Consider the following 19,924-nt stretch of genomic DNA (forward strand, 5'->3'; position numbering starts at 1 on the left):
AGAGGGGGATGGGTGAAGAGAAAAGGGTGTTTAATGAAGGTGGGGATGGGTTTCAGAGAACAGAAAGGGGTGGAAGGGGCTGAACTCTATAAATGTGCTGATACAGAGCCTCAGCGGCGGTGCGGACGCTCGCGCGTCTGTCTTCACGCGGTACGGAGCACGGCGATGTGCGGTTGAGATAGCGCGCACGCGGAGCCGTTCGGATGCCCCCGCCCGCTACTGCTTTATTATCCATACGGGGCCGAGCCTTTCATCTCGGCTAATGATTCAGTAATATCAGCGTCTGAACCGCCGCCAAAAAAACTCAAGCCTAAAGCTTCAGATTAAATCCCCATAAAAAAAAATAAATAAATAACAGAACAAGAATAATATTTTTAATGACTGCCGGAGGGCAGAATCAGACAGTGAAAAGGCTGGAACGCGGAGGCTGTCTAATTGGTAACTCGAATTAGGAATGTGCGGCGCGTCGCGATCGAGCCCCCGAAACGCGCCGCGCGAATGGTGACACCGGTTGCTAGGCAACAGAGGCAGGAAAAAAAGACTCGAGTCGTTTGAGTTGATATTCGTGAGCGACGGTGGCACAAAAAAAAAAAAAATAATTGGGGGGGGGGGGCTTAAAATGGAGGGGCCGCCTCTCAGCTCGGCCAAAAGCAGCCGGAGGTCTCAGATTAGCCGTTAGCACGTGAAAGGGAGGGGATCGTGTGTCTCTCAAGCTTTGGGTTAGGGCTTCCATTATTGATGAGACCTGCAGGTGCGATCCACAAGGAGCCGTCCGTAGCGTTCTCAGCGAAATGAAACTCATTTGTCTGCGGGAGCGGCAAGCGTGCCGCACTACTCACGCTATCACAAAAACATCGCTTTAAATCAGGGGAGAAATGAATCCTTCGACGCAGGCGCGTGTCGTCACTCAGACAGACGCCGGGGTGAAACGAATCCTCCGAGAGAGCGATTAGAGAGACGTTCCGGAATCATCCGCGCGCGAAACGGAAGAGTTTCGACTCGCAGTCGAGAGTTTAAGACGGAAGGAGAAGCCCATTTGAGACTGGAAGAAGCTAGGAGCCGGAGCAAAGCGGAAGGCCGGTCGATAACGAAAACTCTCCAAACTCCACGCAGGAGCCTGATCTTTCAAACCGCGGTAACGGCAACTAACAAGAGGGGAGGCCGCGTCGCGGAAAAATCGATTCCGTTTCCATCGGAAGGGCAGAGCGTTTTCCTGTTTGTGTTTCGCTCAGGATGAGAAGGTCAGCGTGGGCCGGGCTTCGTGTCGGCAGCGGGAGCGGGGCGTGCGGCGCTGCGTGAGGCGGACGCGCCGGGCAGCCGCGCTCCGCTGACGCCAGCGCTAACGGGGGCTGCGCGCTGACGATAACGCTGAGTGAAAGGCGGGGGGTGGGCGGGGGGGCGGGGGGGGGGGGCACCGCAGAGAATCGTTAGCCCCGGGCGCAGCGAGGGATTTTCACTCGCATTAGCAGGCTGGAGTCGGGGAGGGGAAGAGGGAGGGGGGGCTGCCTGCACACCCTCTGAAACACGCCGCCGCCGCTGCTGCGTTTACCGCCGCCATTCCTCTGCCTGCGGTCCGCTGGTCCCTCTTTGGGAGCGCGAGCTCGGCGGTTCTGTCCCTTCCCCTCCCGGTGCCAGACAGGCTTTAGGAGTTTAGTGCTTTCAGCTCTCCTCTGTTCTGCAGCTCTGAGTCTATCAGCCCTCAGCTACGGAGAGGAGGGGGGGGGGGGAGCTGACAACCCTCTGGATCAGACGACGACTGAGTCTGAGATGTGTGTGTGCATGTTTGTGTGTGTTTGTGCGTGTGCATGTGTGTATGCGTGCGCATGTTTGTGTGTTTGTGCGTGTATATGTGTGTGTGTGTGTGTGTGTGTGTGTGCTTGTGCATGTGTGTATGCGCGTGCATGTTTGTGTGTTTGTGTGTGTGTTCTCCTCTGTGTGTTTGTGTGTGTATGTGTGTGTGTGTGTGTTCTCCTGTGTGTGTATGTGTGTGTGTGTGCGTGTTTGTGCATGCGTGCTCCTGCGTGTGTGCGGTGAGGGTTATGCAAGCTGATTATGAAAGGTTCTTCAGCTTGGAGAAGCATCTGAGCCACCGTTCCCAGCACTAAGCAGATGTTAAGAACATTAAGAGAACATCTCCTCTCTTTATCCCCGCCTGTTTCTGCACAGCAGAGAGGAAAACACTGTAACGACAGCCAAGGGCTCCAAGACCTCAGCGCGATTATGAGCCTCTAGCAAGGACCAACCCATGGCTGCCAATTTAAAACCGGAGTAAAAGAAAAACGGTTTTAGCATGTAGCGGCGCGTCGCATGGTAAAGCCATCTCGAGTTTTCCCTGCCGCACGTTAAGACCAACCCGACGTCTCTCCTCAGCGGGAAACCGGCAGCTGCTTTTCCAGAGAAAGCTGCTGTGAGCGAGACTGGCCTGGAGCCAGCCGTTCTGCCTGAGCCACGACCCCCTGACCCCTCCGCTCCGGCGTGGCAGGTCTCTGATGGTCGTCAGATCTGCCAGGGATGCTGGGAATGTCGCGCGCGGGCGATAATTTGACGGACAAGCTCCGAGAATGTGGAAGCGAGGCAGAGCGGCGCTCGACGACCCACCCCCCTCCGCCCCCCCCCCCCCAATTCCCTAGGTCAGCTGCCACTTTATGACAGAAGCCATGGCAAGTCTCTAAAAACACAAATTCAAGGAAGAAGTCTTTCTCTTTCTCTCTCTCTGTGCCTGTTCCGCAATACAACTTTCACCGTGATTTCATCATGCAGTATATCTTTTATTTGTTTCACTTAAAGGGGCGTTCAAATTGAAGACAGTAGGTGGCAACATTAATAGGCACACAGATAATTATTACCATATTAATGTAGGCAGGAAGTTTTCATGCATTATCTCTCACAAAGTATCAACAGACATGAAGAAAATGAGCCCAGTTTTATAGGAACGCTAATTCATTTTTTAATTTAGCCTTATAAAATACTGCATTACAAAATTATGTAACAGGGGGCGTAGATATATAGTCATATCTTTCCAGCCCAAACTGCTAATGTTCTTACACGACAGTCACAGAGATGGTGGGGAGACAGTCCTCCACCGTCAGACATTTTAAAAGCAAGGCGAGCTCGTGAAAGCAGAGGCCGTTTGGACACTTTCAGCTCTTTGGCAAGAGGGGCCAAAGGGCTGGGTCTCCTCTCAGAAGCAGACTTCAATGAGCCTCAGCCCCCCCTCCCCGGAGGTAAGGGTTCAGATGAAACATCACAAGCAAGAAAGGCTAAGGGATCAACTGCTACCTCTTTCTTTGGTTTGGAACAGCAGCGATGGCCCTGATAAAACAACGTGACACGACTTCAACAAGCCCTCCTCCTCCTCCTCACAAAAACTCCCATCCCTGCTTCTGGCCTCCGCAGCCAAACTCTCCGTTTACCTGCAAATGCACACGGTAGGTCTCCAAGCAGCCAATCGGTTCAGGTTAAGCAAATAAGCATCCAATAAAGCAGAGTGCGCATGGGGGGTTAGCTGTGTATTTTTTTTTTTTTATCAGGGCAGCAGAAATGCTTTTGTATTCAGAGCATCAGATATCAAAGCCAGGAGGGGATTTCATAAGGGCAGAGAGAGAGAGAGGGAGAGGGAGAGGGAGAGAGAGAGAGAGAGAGAGAGAGAGAGAGAGAGCCGGAGACCGGGATCAGATAGCAGCGCCAGTCACAGCAGCGCCTCCCCTCCGCAGCTCCGCCTGACAGAAGGGTGACGTGCGCCGGCTTCCGCGCGGCGGCGGACGCTAGCTGTCGGAGCGGGTTGTCGTCAGCGGGCCTGGTGACGGACGGCGGGGAAAAAAAACGGGCCTCTCTCTCTTTTGCGCCGCATTTAGACGTGTTTTAGGAGCCATAATGAGCAGGGCATCAGTCAGACGCCAACCTGCCACCCCCCCCCCCCCCGCCCCTCCGTCACGGACACTTGCGTGTGCAGCTCTGACAGAGCAGCTTCTCTTACCTATCCAATTTAAGCGTAGCCCCCGCAGTGTTCTCGCTATTCCTGGAGCTAAAAGATGAGCTGAAACACGTTAGCAACTGAAAGTGAACGATAGGCATTTTCGCTGTGTTGGCCGGCTGTTGGGGGAGATATTCCACCTCGCTGCAGGCTGTAAATTAGGGACAATACGCTGATTTGGGGGAAATGAAGCCCCGTCTAATGAGCTGGTCCGCAGCCATATTGCCTTTTTGGCCATTTGACGGCACCTGTTGTGGCGTTGTTTACCGCACAGAGCGGTCGTGAAAGAAGACAGGTTTGGCATGCAGAAGAGGACAGGCAGGACAAAACATGCCGGAAGCCTCAGTGCAACCCTCCGACATACCGGCTCATTCTATAAAAAGAACGATGATTTCTGGTTCAGCGGCCAGCTGTCAGAACAGGTCATCGCATTGGAATGAGCAAATCAGCCGATCAATACAGTAGAATTCGCCTGCAAGTAATATTTTTCTACACAAAATTACGTCTGAAAATTGGAGTGAGAAAGAGTGTTGGTAATATGCTAAACAGTAGCGTAGCACACAGGGGGAGCCAATCAGGCTAGGCAAGAAAGCTATTGGCATGGCCTTTTTCATTATTCAAGCTTCACAGTTATTTTAAGAGACAAAAAAGACAATAAGCAAGCGCACAAAAAATGTATTATGATTACAGTGATGTCAATGCATAAAAATGCAGAAAAGCTTGCACAGGCTCAGTCTGCTTCCTCAAGCAAGTCTTTGACATGTACGAAGAAGATGCTGCAGTACAGTAATGAGTGATATGATGCAGCCATTACTGTGTGTTCTGCGTGTGTGTGCGCCTTCTATAATTTTGGTCAAGTGTGATCGTGGCCTGGAGACCAAAGGCTGATGCATAATGACAACCTCAACCTGCCGAGGATGCTGCAGCCATGTAGTCCAGCAATTACAACTGAGTATTCATAAGTGGGGAATAAAGGAGAAATGGGGGAACATGGTTTTTTAAAAATATGCACGTTTTCACACTCTTTTCACACACACTTTTGTCAATGTATGTAAGCAAGCAGTGATTAATGAACGTAATGAGGACAAACAGAACGCACAACACCTTGATGCTCCAATGGCTATCGAATTTCAATGAGCCTAGGTCCTCCTCACCTGCAGGTGGCAGTGTGCAAGCCTTGGGGTGGCTGGTGCTGGGTTGTATTCTGCGAGGAGGACTGCCGTCCACTAGATCGGAGTGGAGCACCCTGGCCACGGTAGGGGACTGAGGAATGCTGGGAAGGGTGCGGGACTTGGCCAGGAGGGGTCTCTGTAGTTTCCTTTCCAGTGACCTGCGGGGTAAAGAAAAAAAGATGCAATGGCTCGCAATGAGATCAACCGTTTACCAAACGCTCAACCGCGTTTTAATTGAGTACTTTGGGGTCTGCGTTTCGCAGAGCGCAAGGACCGCGCCAGTCAATGCGTCGCGGTCTTCATTTTCCCAGTCTTCGCCTCAGACCGATTTTCTCAATTAACCGTACTTCCTGTCTCAGCGGAATCCGCGCGCAACGCAGGCGCCCGCGTTAAATAACAAAAATGCAAAATCGAGGGGGAAAAAAAAAAAATCCGTCCATCACATTCATTCACTCCCAAACAAGGAGCGGAGTCATCCCATTAATTAAATCCAGCACAATGAAGCGGCTCAGAAAAAAAAACTCATTTAAACTGAGAAACTCAATTAAATTGCACCAGCAGATGCTGGCCGGGCCCCAGCGGTGTCAGTCTAGATGTTTGCTACAGGTCAAGCTGAATTAACTCATGTATTATTCACAGCGCCGGTGTGCCGCTGTAGTTCTGACGAGGCGAGCCGCGCGGGCGGTACGAGCGCGGGGGGAGAAGGGACCGCGGCTGGACCCGGCGATATCGCCCGTTTGGCGGTTTCCCGCTCCGGGATTTACGACTGAAGCAGCGCCGAGTCTCGACGAGAAGCGTTCACAAAATAAAACCGTTACGGCCTTCTCGCTGGGAACCATTTTAAGACTTTTTTTTATGAGCGGATAAGCCTTTTATGTCAGGATACGGTTTGCCTGAAGTGCCGTTAAAGGCGCGTCATCAACGACTGCAGAGTAATTATCTGAGCCCTCGAGTTACTGCGATTCAGAGCTGAACAACAACAGCAAATGAATTTGAGTCTGAGTCTGAATGAGGGAGAGATGTACCAGTGATAAAACATTAAAGTGGCATAGATGGCAGATTCTTCACAGAGGATGAATGCTTCCGCACCAAACCGCCAGGAGGTCTTGCTTAAAATCTCTAGGTGTGGCTCAAAAAAACCGCATGGACACTTATACATCCTATAATTTTATAATTAGCATGTTGCAGTTCGGCACACTGCTGTACTTCTTTCCGTGTGTGGCTCGAGTTTCCTGCAGGTGTGTCTGGCACTTTCTCAGCGAAACTGAAGCAATTCGGTCCAGTGCCCAGAGGGAACGCTGAGCTGAAAGGTGAGGCGGCCATCTTTGAGCTGTTACGCGGCTCGCTGCACAACCTGCCCCCGATTTCAATACTGGAAGCCGATCGAACGCGCAGCGCAGAAAGAATTAATTTCACGGACTTTTCATTCGCGCTGTGATTCATGTCATCACTTCCTTGGCAACCCTCCCATGTTTACGGCAGAAAATCAAGAACGCCGAATGCAAAGGAATCTTCCGAAAACACAAAGTCTGAGCATAATTTCAACATTTAATGGCAAAGCTTTGCAAGTACAAAGCAGCCAAAATTCTGGACAAAACCCCAGAGTTTAAAGCTTTTTGCAGATTATATTTTTTTAGTCATTAAAAAATTTGCCGTCTATTCATTCAGAACGGTTGTAGACAAAAATAAAGAAATTAATTAATAAATAAATAACTGACAAATTGTTGTAGACCAAAAATAATTGAAAAATTATTCAATTATTCGGAAGGATTACAATGCTACAGAGCTGTGCAACAGAGTCAGACCTGCTAAGGGAAATAAAATGGATAACTAATTAATAACTCGATAATTAAACTGCATTCTGCATAACCGGTCAGCAGAGACAGTGATAAGACATGTACGGATGGGGCAGTGACACCAACGTGGGGGGGGTGAGGTGGTCGGGGGGGGGGGGGGGGCAGGCCATGGCGACAGGGCCCCTGTGGCTCACAGCGGCTCTAACAGACCCTCTCAGCACACTCCCTGAATCGGCTCCTCCCTCTTCCCCGCCCCCCCACCCCACCACAGTTACAGCTGGGAAGTGCCAGGGCTATTTCTGGGCCCAGCAGCAGAGGAGGGGCTGTCATAATGCTACGGACAAGCCGTCCTTCCCAGCATCCAGCAGCACCGTGCCTTCGCCGCGTACGTAAACAGCTTCATAGAGGACGGTCATGTGACCAGCTGACGCCTGTCAGCGGCAAGCCCAGCCCAGCCGGGCTCTTCAGCTCAACATGACAAAACAGCCGCGCGAGGCGTTACAGGGTGAGCGGGCATCAGCCATTACCGGCAGGGAGGGGACAGGGCAAATGTTACATTACATTACATTACATTACAGACATTTAGCAGATGCTCTTATCCAGAGCGACTTACACAGCTTTTCCATAGCATTTACATTGCAGCCATTTATACGGCTGGATATATCCTGAAGCAATTTCGGTTAAGTACCTTGCTCAAGGGTACAACGGCAGTGTCCTACCCAGGAATCGAACCTGTGACCTTTTACCGTTACAAGACCAGTTCCTTACCCACTGTACCTCACTGCAGCCCGCCGTGACACAACGAAATCAGCGGATACTGCACGTTTACGTCACTCTCCGCACGCGGGCCGCCAAAAAGCGCACACAGAAACACAAGCAGCGCGTTCAGGACAGCAGGGCAGGCCACGGCTCCCCCCGCACTACAGACATTCCCCAAAGTCCGGGCCCCAATCAGCCCTGCACAAGCGCGCCCATTTCAGCGCAACTGAAGTAACGAGCGGAGGCAGCGTAATTGCAATAACGAGAACGAACGAGCGGTGATTGCTGGCCAATGAGCCGGAGCCAGGTGATTGGCACGGTTACCCCTCCTCCCCCCTCCTCCCCCCCTCCCCCCCGCCCTTGTCCCGCTGTAAATGGAGAGCCCGCTCCGAGCACGGGGGACATTAAAGAGCGTTTGATCCCCCGCGCGCGGAGGCCCGCGCGGTGCCGCTGAGCCGCCCCCCCAGAGCCGGGACGGCTCGCCTTTGATTGTCCGACTCGTCCCCGTTTCCATTCAGCCAGCGGCCGATCAATCGAGCGGCTCGTGCATAAATCATTAGCCGGCGGCGTCGGGTTCGCTAGCCGCGGCCTCACCCAAGCGCACGTAAGGATGGGGGGGCGGCTAAAGACCGAGGCTCGGGCTAAGACGTGGAGCTGAGCCGACTGCATCAGTTGCTCTGTTGTACTATTATTATTATTATTATTCTGTTTACTGTTGATGAGGGAGAGGAGCCATATAAGCCCTTCTGGGTTTCTAGCCCCATCCTCATTTATTAAGTTTTTTTCTTCTTCATGTTATGTCCTCTGTTTTTTTAAAACAATGTGTAAAGAGACAATCAGTTTATTTTATTTCCAATCACTCCACTCCTAATCTGTTCCATTAAAATATGAAATCAATACACATGCACACATATAAATACAGATTTCTGATGTGATACAAATATAAATAGTAACAGTGAATAACCAGAAAAGAAGATACAAATAGTATATAACAAATAGTGTAGAGATTGGATCTGTCAATGGAGGTTGATAAGAACAGAAAAAAACAAAAGAACAATTGTGTAGATTAAAAGTAAAACTGACAAACTTACTAAAAATAGAAAACATAGTAAAAGTGAGAGATGACTTAGCAATACAGTCTCTTTCACACAGGCATGGTTGTAATAATCCCATTCAGCATGTGTGATGCATTTTACATGACATATACCATACTGGGGCCTTTCTATTCATAAAGCATAAATCCCACCATGATTATAAATATGTGATGATTGTACATGGAGCAATGAAAAGCTGTGGAAAATCCCTATTTCTCATGACAAGACATTCCTTCATCTCTCAGGAAACCGTTAAACCTCCCCCTGATGTCAGGAAAGATTCATCTGTTAAAGATCTTAACAGGAAGGTAGAGAGCACAGAAGCATGTGTTATTCATAAGCTCACAAAGAAAACACACAGAGACACACGTACATACACACACACAAACACATGCACAGAGGCACACACGCACACACAGACACACACACACACAGATGCGCAAATGCACACACAAACACTTTCTCTCGCTCTCTCTATCTTTCTCTCTCTCTCCCACAGCCACACTCTCTCACCCTCTCACACACACACACTCTTTCTCTCTCTATCTCTCTCTCTCTCACACACACAGCCACACACTTCTCTCTCTATCTCTCTCTCTCTCACACACACACACACACAGCCACACACTTTCTCTCTCTCACACACATACACACACACACACACACACAGCCACACACTTTCTCTCTCTCACACACACACAGACACACACACAGGCTAACACATACAAATGAACAGCGGCACGCATGTACACAGAAGAATACACAGAGAGCCAGGTTTCAGTTAGCGACCAACTACTTGGGGGGCAGAGAAAACAAAGACAGGAAGCAGCCACCCCCTTGCCCCCAAACAGTCCCCTCTCCCAAAACAGTAGAAGAGGGAGTAGAAGAACTGCGTCCTCCCCAGTGCTGTTGACCCGTACGGATCAAGCTATGCAGCAACTCAGGATCAAAACCTGTTGCTAAGTGACTTTCAGGAAGAAAGCAAAAACAATCGGTTCCTTGACAACAGTCTTTTCCAAAATTGGAGGTAGGGTGATGAGGTAGAGTGCATGAAGCACATACTGTATAGTGCGCCCGGTCGTACCGATCGCAGTCACTCTGCCAGCTCTGTCAGTGTGTGTGTTACACCAGAACACAACAGTAATGCACTTCAGCTCTCAGCTAGCAGTGATGCACAACAGAGCGCAGCCCTGCAGAGCTCTCTCTGCTGGTGCTATTAAGCCGAGCCCTCCAGAATGAGCATGCACTATACTGCTCAGTATACACGGAATTCTCTACAGCTATAAAGTTCTGACGGCACTGCCATCCCCAGGGATGACTTGACAGCAAGCTGCATCGCATTGCAGCGCAAGAGCCTACAGTAAATTGTAGGGAGCAGCGCTCAGCGGCTTCTACCGCAGGGCTTCCATAGCAATGCGCTCGCTGAATGCGCTACGATTCTGGGCACGGACGCGTTGATAATGACATTTCCAACGCGCCGCGGCGGCGTGGCCCGCGCGAGTCGGCGCGAGACCAATTTCCATATTTTCGACGATAATCTCGGGGAGAGGCAGCGCGCAGCGGCCCATTTCTCCGAGCTCACCCTCGGCCGAGGTCACGGGCGCCCGCGAAACGATTAAAAGCCCTCCGACGCGCACGCGTCTGGGGCGCGGATTCAGAGCGCAGACGAGCACATTTAACCAGACAGGCAGGCAAGCCTTCAGCTAAACCTACGTTCGTGAAGTCCCGGAAGTAAGCCTGTACTGCGCGTGCGAAGGGATAAACATTGGAGCTCCCATTAAAGTGAGTGGGGAATCTTTTTTTTTTGCAGGCAAAATAAAATGTTCTCGAAGGTATTTTGAAACTCGATTGACAGCCGTTACATTTCATATAAAAGGCAGATTGAAAAACATGCATTACGTAATAAAATATGCACATTTTAATTCATATTTCCCCAACACTTCTGGGCTAAAACAATAATTGTTTCAGAAACTGCAGCACATAATGAAATTTATGATCACAAACAATGGACCAATGAGGTTTTCTTTGGTTTTTAAAGCTCTTTTGCCCTCAAGCATGCACAGTAGAGACGGTTTCCCGTTACTTCCTAGGCTTCACCGCCTGGCCCCTCCTACCCTCTCCAGTTCCCATGTACCATGATTCAGAGGGAAGAGACCTACAGCGGCGCTCTGTACGGAACGTGTGATTCCACAGGGCTCTGTCCTTGGTGCTGAAAGGTCCCCGAGCGCAGCGGAGTCACCCAGACAGGAAGTGGTCCTCACGCTGAGAAACCTTTTCCGCGATCGCAGCGCGGAGGTCCGCGCGGACCTTCACACGACGCCTCTTCAAAGGCAACAAAAACGGGGGTTCAGGGACCCCTGGTATTACTGCCTCTGCAACGAAAGAGCGGTTTGGCCGCGGCGCCCCCCTCCGGATAGCAACCGGGAGCGGGGCGAGCCAGGCGAGCGGGTCGCCCCCAGCGCGGTCAGCCGCTTGCGATGATCTCCACATCAAACAAATTCAGCCTGACCCTCAGCGAATTTGCTCTCAAAACGCAAACAGGCCACACAAAGACAGCGAGAGAGGAAAATCAATGAAGTCCACAGCAACGGGCCCTTGAAGGTTTCATTCGATTTCCGGCCATTTCCTCATGTTAAATTCAGAGCACATTCGATTTATGTGAAGATAGCCCATCTCACAGATCCACTGTTTAGGGCAGGGGGTCTCAAACTGCAGTCCTGGGGGGCCACAGTGCCTGCACGCATTTGTGGTTTATTTGTGGTCTCCTTTTAATCAGCAGCCAACTAGGGCCTTGAGATCAAGGTCTGTGGACTCCTTAGCCAATCGAAGACTTTAATGAATCACTCGCGCTGAAACACATTGAAAACCGGCAGACACCGCGGCCCTGCAGGACTGGTGTCTGACTCTCCTGGTTAAGAGTTTCAGGGAAGTTAATAGGGACAAAATGAAGACAGAGGGGGCATTTACCATATAAAAATGTGCGATTCTCCTAAACATTAGCAGCCTCTGATGAGCTCACTGCTCATGCTTCTTAATGAGCCCCTTTTAGAAATGGTGCTGATTGGCAGTCCCCAGAAGTTCCAGTCCTACACCGCTCATTTCTTTCCGATACGATGACGCTTCCGAGCGACAGCAGAACAACCCTTTGCAATTATCTGAAAGTCAGAGACAAACGTGAAGCAACGGCCATCGCTGTAGGTTTAAACCTCCTTAGCCTCCTGAGAATTGAAATCCCGAGTGAAATTAGATTGAATGACAGACCGACGCCCGAGTCCTTTCTGCTAATTCAATGAGTGACCTAAGGTACATTCTATTCAGAGAGAGGCTGGGCAGTCCATGCTCACACACCACACACCCATTTCCTGTGTGCGCTGTGCTGTCTGTACTGTGGCTCTGTGTTTGTTTAAGGTGAAGTCAGTGTTTTCAAACATACTGACAAAGCAATTTAGTATGATTTTTTTTACAATATTACAGAAAGGAGGGACGATTAAGAAAATTTTAAGAAAGCCTTAATTAATCTTTAATGTCTTTTAATTATACATTCAACTATACCACTATTCAGATCTGATGGAAATTCAAGTACCCCTACCAACATGGAATTCTAAAATGGTGGAAGCATTTCATTTATGTGAGTTCAACAAACAGTCACATCCATCACTGTGGAACAGCATGTGAAGAGCTTAAATAGAAGCATGTGTGTATGTGCAGGATTGTAGACTCGCTGTTTTCTGTTACTAAAACTCCTTGAAGTATGAGCAGATCTGAACAGAATTATATTCAGGATATAAATAAGCTCATTAATAAAGTAGCTCCATTCCAGATTCCTCTAACCAGTGGAGGCTCACAAGTTGAACAATAAATACCAATTTGTAGCTATCTATAGCAATATCTCAATAGCAAATGTTATTATCTTTACAGATTAGCATTCGCTATAATACAAGATTATGAACATGCATAGTATTTATCTCATGCCAAAATCTCATAGGTTGGTAACATAAGCAGTGCTGGAAGAATATTTGGATTTATGAATTCACCCATAAAATATTTCCTTAAAAAAAACAAGCCATCTTCAATTGACACTTTTTTACATTTTCAATACTTTTTTTTCAATTCTATGAAAAATGTACAAGACCGCACACATAGGGGAGAGAAATCATCCACTCTGGAAAACTAAAGTGTTCCCAAGCAGATTATGCAGTTATAAAGCAGGGGTTCAAAAACAAGGACCCATGGAGTCCTTAGAAAAATGGGGAAAAATGTCCTCTTTAATGTTATTTATATGAAGAAGAGTCCTCCTTTGACTCAAGTCTGTACAAGCTCAACTTGTAGACTGTGATGTGACAAGCAAGGGTGTGACATCACATTTCAGAGGACAGCATGGGCCCATCTGTGCTCTCCCGAATTGGCAGTGGAAGTTGCAGCAATCAGCATGGCTAGCGAAAATAAATGAGCATTCTAAATTGGAAGGAAATGGCAGAAACAAATATTTTCTTATGATTCACTAAGCTAAATGAGTGCAGAACTGAGCTCTCTCCAATAATGGAAATTGTTTAAGGGGACATGAACTCTACAGTTTGAGAGACAATTAAGAGCAATATAATAACCTGCCAATGAGAATGGAGCTTGTTAAAATAAATGACATGCTTTTTAATGAAGACAAATGGGAGTGTCTAGCTTAAAGGTAAGGATTCAGGCTCTATTTCATGTTCAGAAACTATTCCTGTCCCTTCTGGGTTCTCATGCCCTATTTTGGGAACCTACATTCTAAACTAGTGTTGTTGGCAATGGCAGTTATTAGATATTTTTGTGAATATTTTAGAAGTGATAAAACACTGCTTTCTTCACTGGCATTCACCCACGTACCAGAAAGCAATCTAAGAAAGCAGGTCTGTTTAGCCAAAAAAAAAGTACTGCAGGGAAATTCAACAGCCCCAGATTACTGGCCGTTTACCATTTACCTTATGAAGCACCACAGGGTCTGCTGTCTTGTTTCATGACTGTGCCCTCAGTTCAAATCCATAATTAGAGACGATATGCAGAATTAATTACCTGACAAAGCCGCAAACGCACGAAAAGACACAATATAAATGCGGCATCACCACCACCTCTTCAAAAAATTAAAATTCCCAGGAAGAAATACACAGCGTATCAAGATGTGTTCTTTTTTTATCTCGAAAATTTGAGAGTGAAATGAAGGAGAACCTCATCTGCTCTCTCGCTTAATACGGTGGCATTTCATTTTTCGGATTCCTCCCACAGTCCCACGGCACCCGCGTATCGAAGCGCGCATTCATTATTTCCTCAATGCTCAGGAGTCCAATAAGGGTGTTCACTTGATGGAAACTGTGACAGGCGAGGGAATAATAAGACCGGGAGCACAAATAAAATTTAACCAGGAGATGATGGGACAGCACCAGGCAGCGTGAGCCACATTACAGACTCAACCAGAGCTGCCCGATGTTAACAAGAATTACAATATGAAACTCGGCATCGCTAATGAATATTATCTACAGTATTGTAATGAGGGCAGCCCTGATTTAAACACTGAGAGGGGAATCCACACAAGGATTACAATGCTTTTGCTCCTGTTTAACCCTTGAAAGTACCAGGAAGAAGTATGCGTGACTCACAAAGCACCCGTTGTGGGTAGAAAACGCACACGACCGAGCTACCGGGGAAATAGCAACACGAGTGCCGTCCGGGTCATGCATTTTTAAATTGTGTTTTCTACAGAAATTTCAGCACCAAAATGACTAACCTTTATGCAGATGTCTGATTCACAAAGATGGTAATAAATTACCACCCACAGGAAGTGGTTAATAGGACAACCTTAAACCTGGCAGTAATGTGGTTTGGTCTATTTAAAAACCATGCAATAAGTAGACTCGTCAACGACATGGCAGTGGTTATAGTATAGTGTAGCATAATATAGTGTAGTGTAGTGTAGTGTAGTGTAGTATAGTATAGTATAGTATAGTATAGTATAGTATAGTATAGTATAGTATAGTATAGTATAGCATAGAGGAAGACAGCACTAACATGTTAGACATGCCAGAGAGCAGACATTCTGTGAAAGAGTAGACCATCCCTCTTAGGGTTAACAGAGGCAGAAAATATTCATCAGCACCGGGCTGAGTCACTGAATCCTGGAATGGCTTGATGACAAGGATCACGTCGAACTTGCCACCTCTAATTTGTTTTCCACTACAATTTAAACAGGCTAGCCCATTTCATTGTACAGAGACAAATATTTAGACAACTCCAGTAACCACGTTAGTAAATTCATTCTGTCGTAATGGTACAATTTTATGAACCGAGATACTAAAATTGTTCCGAGAAATATTGATTTGCTCCAATTTGCTGGTCATTCAACCACTCTCATATATTTCTCAATTGATCTGTTTGATTCATTATTACTTTCGCTCCATTATTTTGCGCCAAATAAAAAATGACCAGGCAAGATTCCAATTAATGTTATTGTATCGCCGCTGGCTGAAATTCAGAAAAGAGGTGTGAGCATTCAGAGGTTAGCACGAAGAGCATTTTTATAAAGCATGCTCAGACAGCAGAGAGGAGGCGCAGAGTCAAATGTAAACTAATGCGGCAGAGAAGAGCATGAGCTGCACTACAGACTTAACAAGAGCGGGCCGATGTCAAAAAGAGTAGCAGAATTACAGAATGAAACTCAGCATCGCTAATGAATATTATCTACAGTATTGTAATGAGGGCAACCCTGATTTAAACACAGAGAGGGAAATCCAAAAAAAGGACTACGATGCTTTTGCATTTGTTGAACCCTTGCAAGGACCAGAAAGAAGTATGTCTGATTCACCCACTATGATTCACAAATGCACACGACTGAGCTACCAGGGAAATAGCAACACGAGCGCCGTCGAAACTTGCCACAGCCCTCGCTCCAAAAATATCTCGTGGGGGATCATCTGATGGCTAATGATCGATGGCAGGTTTCACAGCTAAAAAATGTGACACATTGCATGTGTGAGATATAGCTGCAGCTGCACCCCTCCCTCCTCTGAGAGCTGTTAGCCGTAAGAGGTCAGTTAAGATTGTGGGCTGTGGCCTACATAGCAGTAGAATATGAACTGCAGTTACATAGCAGTGGAATATAGACAGCAGTCACACAACAGTAGAATATGGACAGCAGTTACATAACAGTAGAATATTGACAGCAGGTACACAGCAGTAGAATATAGACAGCAGTTACATAACAGTAGAATATGGACAGCAGTTAGAATATTGGCAAGAGTCACACAACAGTAGAATATGGACAGCAGTCACACAACAGTAGTATATGGACAGCAGTCACACAACAGTAGAATATGGACAGCAGTTACATAACAGTAGAATATGGACAGCAGTCACACAGCAGTAGAATATGGACAGCAGTCACATTCAGGCCTTTGGACAGCTCCCATAAAATGCTGTCTGAAAGCCAGCAGCTATGGAACTCTCCAAGGTGCTAAATCAGACTGGTACTCAGTTCGTGCCATTGTATATTAGATTATTACGTACAAGCTATACGGAAAGAAAAAAAACAAAAGATGTATGCAACAAACAAACACAAAACTAATGTTTGTAACATGGCATAATTTAATTATCTTCAATGTGTGACTCAGCATTGTCACTGGCATGCCCAATCCAACTGCATGATCAGACTACTTGTTCTCGTTGGATAATTTGTTGGACAATTTCTTCCAATCATTTTTATTGAATTTTAGTCTTGGCAAGTTAGCATTGATCCATGTCACTAAGATATTCAGCTTCTGAAACCTGAGGTTTCTCTATTTCTGACATTGTGTCCTCTCCACACGTCTTGGTCTTGTGCTTCTGTGACATCACAAACTGCGCTTGCTAACTATTCGGGCGCGGTTGCGCGGTCACTGCATCAATATTTCAGTGAGTCTGCCCTTAATAGTGTTCACAAAAAGTGTTTATATCTGTTACAAAATGAACAGCAGAGGCTGCGCTTGGTATTTCTTTCTCAGTGGGTCTCACAGTGTTTCTTTCTTAATGAGAGCATGCACAATTGGCCATGAGGAGCCCTGGGTTTTCAGTGCTGCGCTCTGGATCAATGGCATTGCGTGCTCTCGCATTCATACGATCACATTATCATGCAGGGGGGGCAGATCAGTGACCGTCACCACAAGCACCTTCCACCTTTAAACCTTTCAGTTCCCCACGCGGTCACCCAGGCATTCTATGTATTTTTGACATTTCCATTAAGCTTCAGATATACTGCTGCTACTTCTTTTATGCTTGATCAAAATAGACTGTTTGGATGTAGTGCGTGTTTTGACAGGGCTGGCCCATTCCACAGTGGTCCTAATATTTAGCAGCTTTTGCCCTCTAGCAGGAATATCATTTTACCCTCTAGCATGTGTATCGGTAAATGCTAATTGCCCAGAACACATGGAAAAGTTGACCAAAACCTTATCGTTTAGCAAATGAATGATCAACAACTGAATGCAAACGAGTCCAAGCTGACGGCCCATCGTGTGATCTTCTGGAGACAGTAACCAACCCCTTACTCCCATACAGGACACGGGCAAATTGTGCGGAATAGAGCTACAATAACAATAAAGTTTGTAAAAAAAAAAAAATGAACACTGGGAAGAAGGCGTGTAAACGTGTAATCTTTAAGTGAAAGAGACGGGTTGGTTAAAAAGCCGGTCTTTACAGGAAACACAACGTGGTGGGATCTGAAGCACTTTATGGCACTTAGAGTCACACCTTCGTGGGAAACACACACAAGTCAATAAGTCAGCCAAGCACAAATTATGAAAGATTTTGAGATGCACTACCAAACAAAAAGATCAGCCTAACTGACTGAGGCATAAACATCCATACACTAAAGACACTAAAGACACTAAAATGTATTCATATTGTCATTCAATAGCCCATTCCAGGCCACGTTACAGCAGAATAACTAAAAATACTGTGAATAACAAATAATCTTTTCACACAATTAACAATACATACTCATAATGTAAACAATACGCACCATTATAAAATAACATAATATCACACTGGAAAACCTGACTATGATTCCCCATCTATACTGAGAGGTTGATTATTCACATTAAGCACCAAGCATGTGGCAGCACGATAAGGACCAGATAAAAGCCTCTCCCCAGACACCACCCATGTTGCACACGCAGATAGGCAGCCTTTGCTCAGACCCTCAGGGCAGCTCCATGGCTTCCTCCATCCTTATAGCTCAATGCGTCAGGATGAATAGCAAGGTAATGGCTGATTCAGAAATGATAATCAGGCATATTGCGCCCAGAGATAGATCCATCAGTGTCAAATATGGGGCTGCACTTTAATCACAGGGATACACACATACAGGCTTTAACATACATAAACACACATGTAGGCTATAACATACAGTACATACACACATACAGGCTTTAACATACAGTACGTACACACATGTACCATGGCTTAACATACATAAACACACATGTAGGCTATAACATACAGTACATACACACATACAGGCTTTAACATACAACACATACATACACATACATACTTTAATATACAGCACAAACACATACACACACATACCGGCTTTAGCATACAGCACATACACACATACACACACAAACACACACATACAGGCTTTAACATACAGTACCTAAACACACATACAGGCTTTAACATACAGTACATACACACAAACATACAGACTTTAACACACAAACACACACATACAGGCTTTAACATACAGTACATATACACATGCAGACTTTAACACACATACACACATTCAGACTTTAACATACATCACATACACACAAACACACACATACACACGTTAACACACATACACACACGTAAGCTTTAGAATATATATTAAAACACATACAGACTTTAACACACATGCACACTTATAGACTATAACACACATACACACACATACATACAGACTTTAACATATACACACACATACAGAATATAACACACATAGACACACATACAGAATATAACACACATAGACACACATACAGAATATAACACACATAGACACACATACAGAATATAACACACGTAGACACACATACAGAATATAACACACGTAGACACACATACAGAATATAACACACGTAGACACACATACAGAATATAACACACGTAGACACACATACAGAATATAACACACATAGACACACACACAGACACGAGGTGTGAGCTGAAAACACCCTGCTGCTTGTCACGACACACGCCCTCATTCCCCCGCTGCGCTCTTTTGAATCCTAAACGCTCTTTAAAAGCTCCCCCCCCGTGACTGAACTCCCAGCAGAGTGACGCCCTGCTTCTGCACACGGGGCGGACTCCCCCCTGCGCTGACCGGACGCTGCGTGAAGCCAAAGGGGCGTTCGCGTCCGAACGTCCGTTCGTCTCCGACGCCTCCGAGCCCAACCCCAACGCCGCCACGGCGCGGTGCCCAGCGGAGGCGCAGGCGGGTGGCCGTCGGCGCTGAGCACCACCAATTTCGCCAACTCCCTCCTGGCGAACGGCACCTTCCCGCCGCGGACCGCGGCAGGCTCTCCTCATGCCTGAACGGCACCCTGCCTTTCACCGACACCAAAGCTCATCCCCAAATCTTTTATGCGCTTCAGCTTCTTAGAAAGGGAAACAGAAGAAAAAAGAACAAGCCTTCCTGGTTTCAGAATGCAGTGCCAAGCTCTGGCAGTGCCATTCCATAAGACCTAACTGAGCGCCAGCTTCACCCTGGGGGGGCGAGGGTTGGTGGGGGGGGGGGGGGGGGTGGTCCTTCACCAGCGTAAACAATCAGTCAGGCACTGCAAAGACCCCAGCGAGGACCGTAATCTCTGCACAGAAGCAGACAATTCCCAGCTACTCTGCCCACTGTCCTGGTTTATGTATACACGGCAGCTGCCCTGCGATTCACAGCACCGCTCATAATCCCCCAATTAGATTCACCTTTTAATAATTTAATACGCTGGGTAATTTCCCAATCAGGTCCATCGTGTTCTTGTAAAAAAAAAAAAAAAAAACTTGAGGTACTGAATTCTGTAGCTGAACGAGAAATGCAACTCCTCATGCCACCTGCAAGGTGTTGTGTTAATATTGGGAGGCGAG

At 47.1% G+C, this 19,924-nt stretch overlaps 1 protein-coding gene across 1 annotated transcript in view; it reads right to left on the minus strand.

The window, feature by feature from the left end:
- Positions 1 to 19,924, minus strand: part of ankfn1b (ankyrin repeat and fibronectin type III domain containing 1b) — a 142,535-nt gene that overhangs the window by 121,444 nt on the left and 1,167 nt on the right. Inside the window, exon 2 of the mRNA XM_064322288.1 lies at positions 5,128 to 5,303. Coding sequence (XP_064178358.1) covers positions 5,128 to 5,303 — 176 coding nt within the window. The remainder of the gene's footprint in view (positions 1 to 5,127; positions 5,304 to 19,924) is intronic.

This window comes from Anguilla rostrata, chromosome 2, assembly GCF_018555375.3.
Source record: "Anguilla rostrata isolate EN2019 chromosome 2, ASM1855537v3, whole genome shotgun sequence".
NCBI classification, from domain to species: domain Eukaryota; kingdom Metazoa; phylum Chordata; class Actinopteri; order Anguilliformes; family Anguillidae; genus Anguilla; species Anguilla rostrata.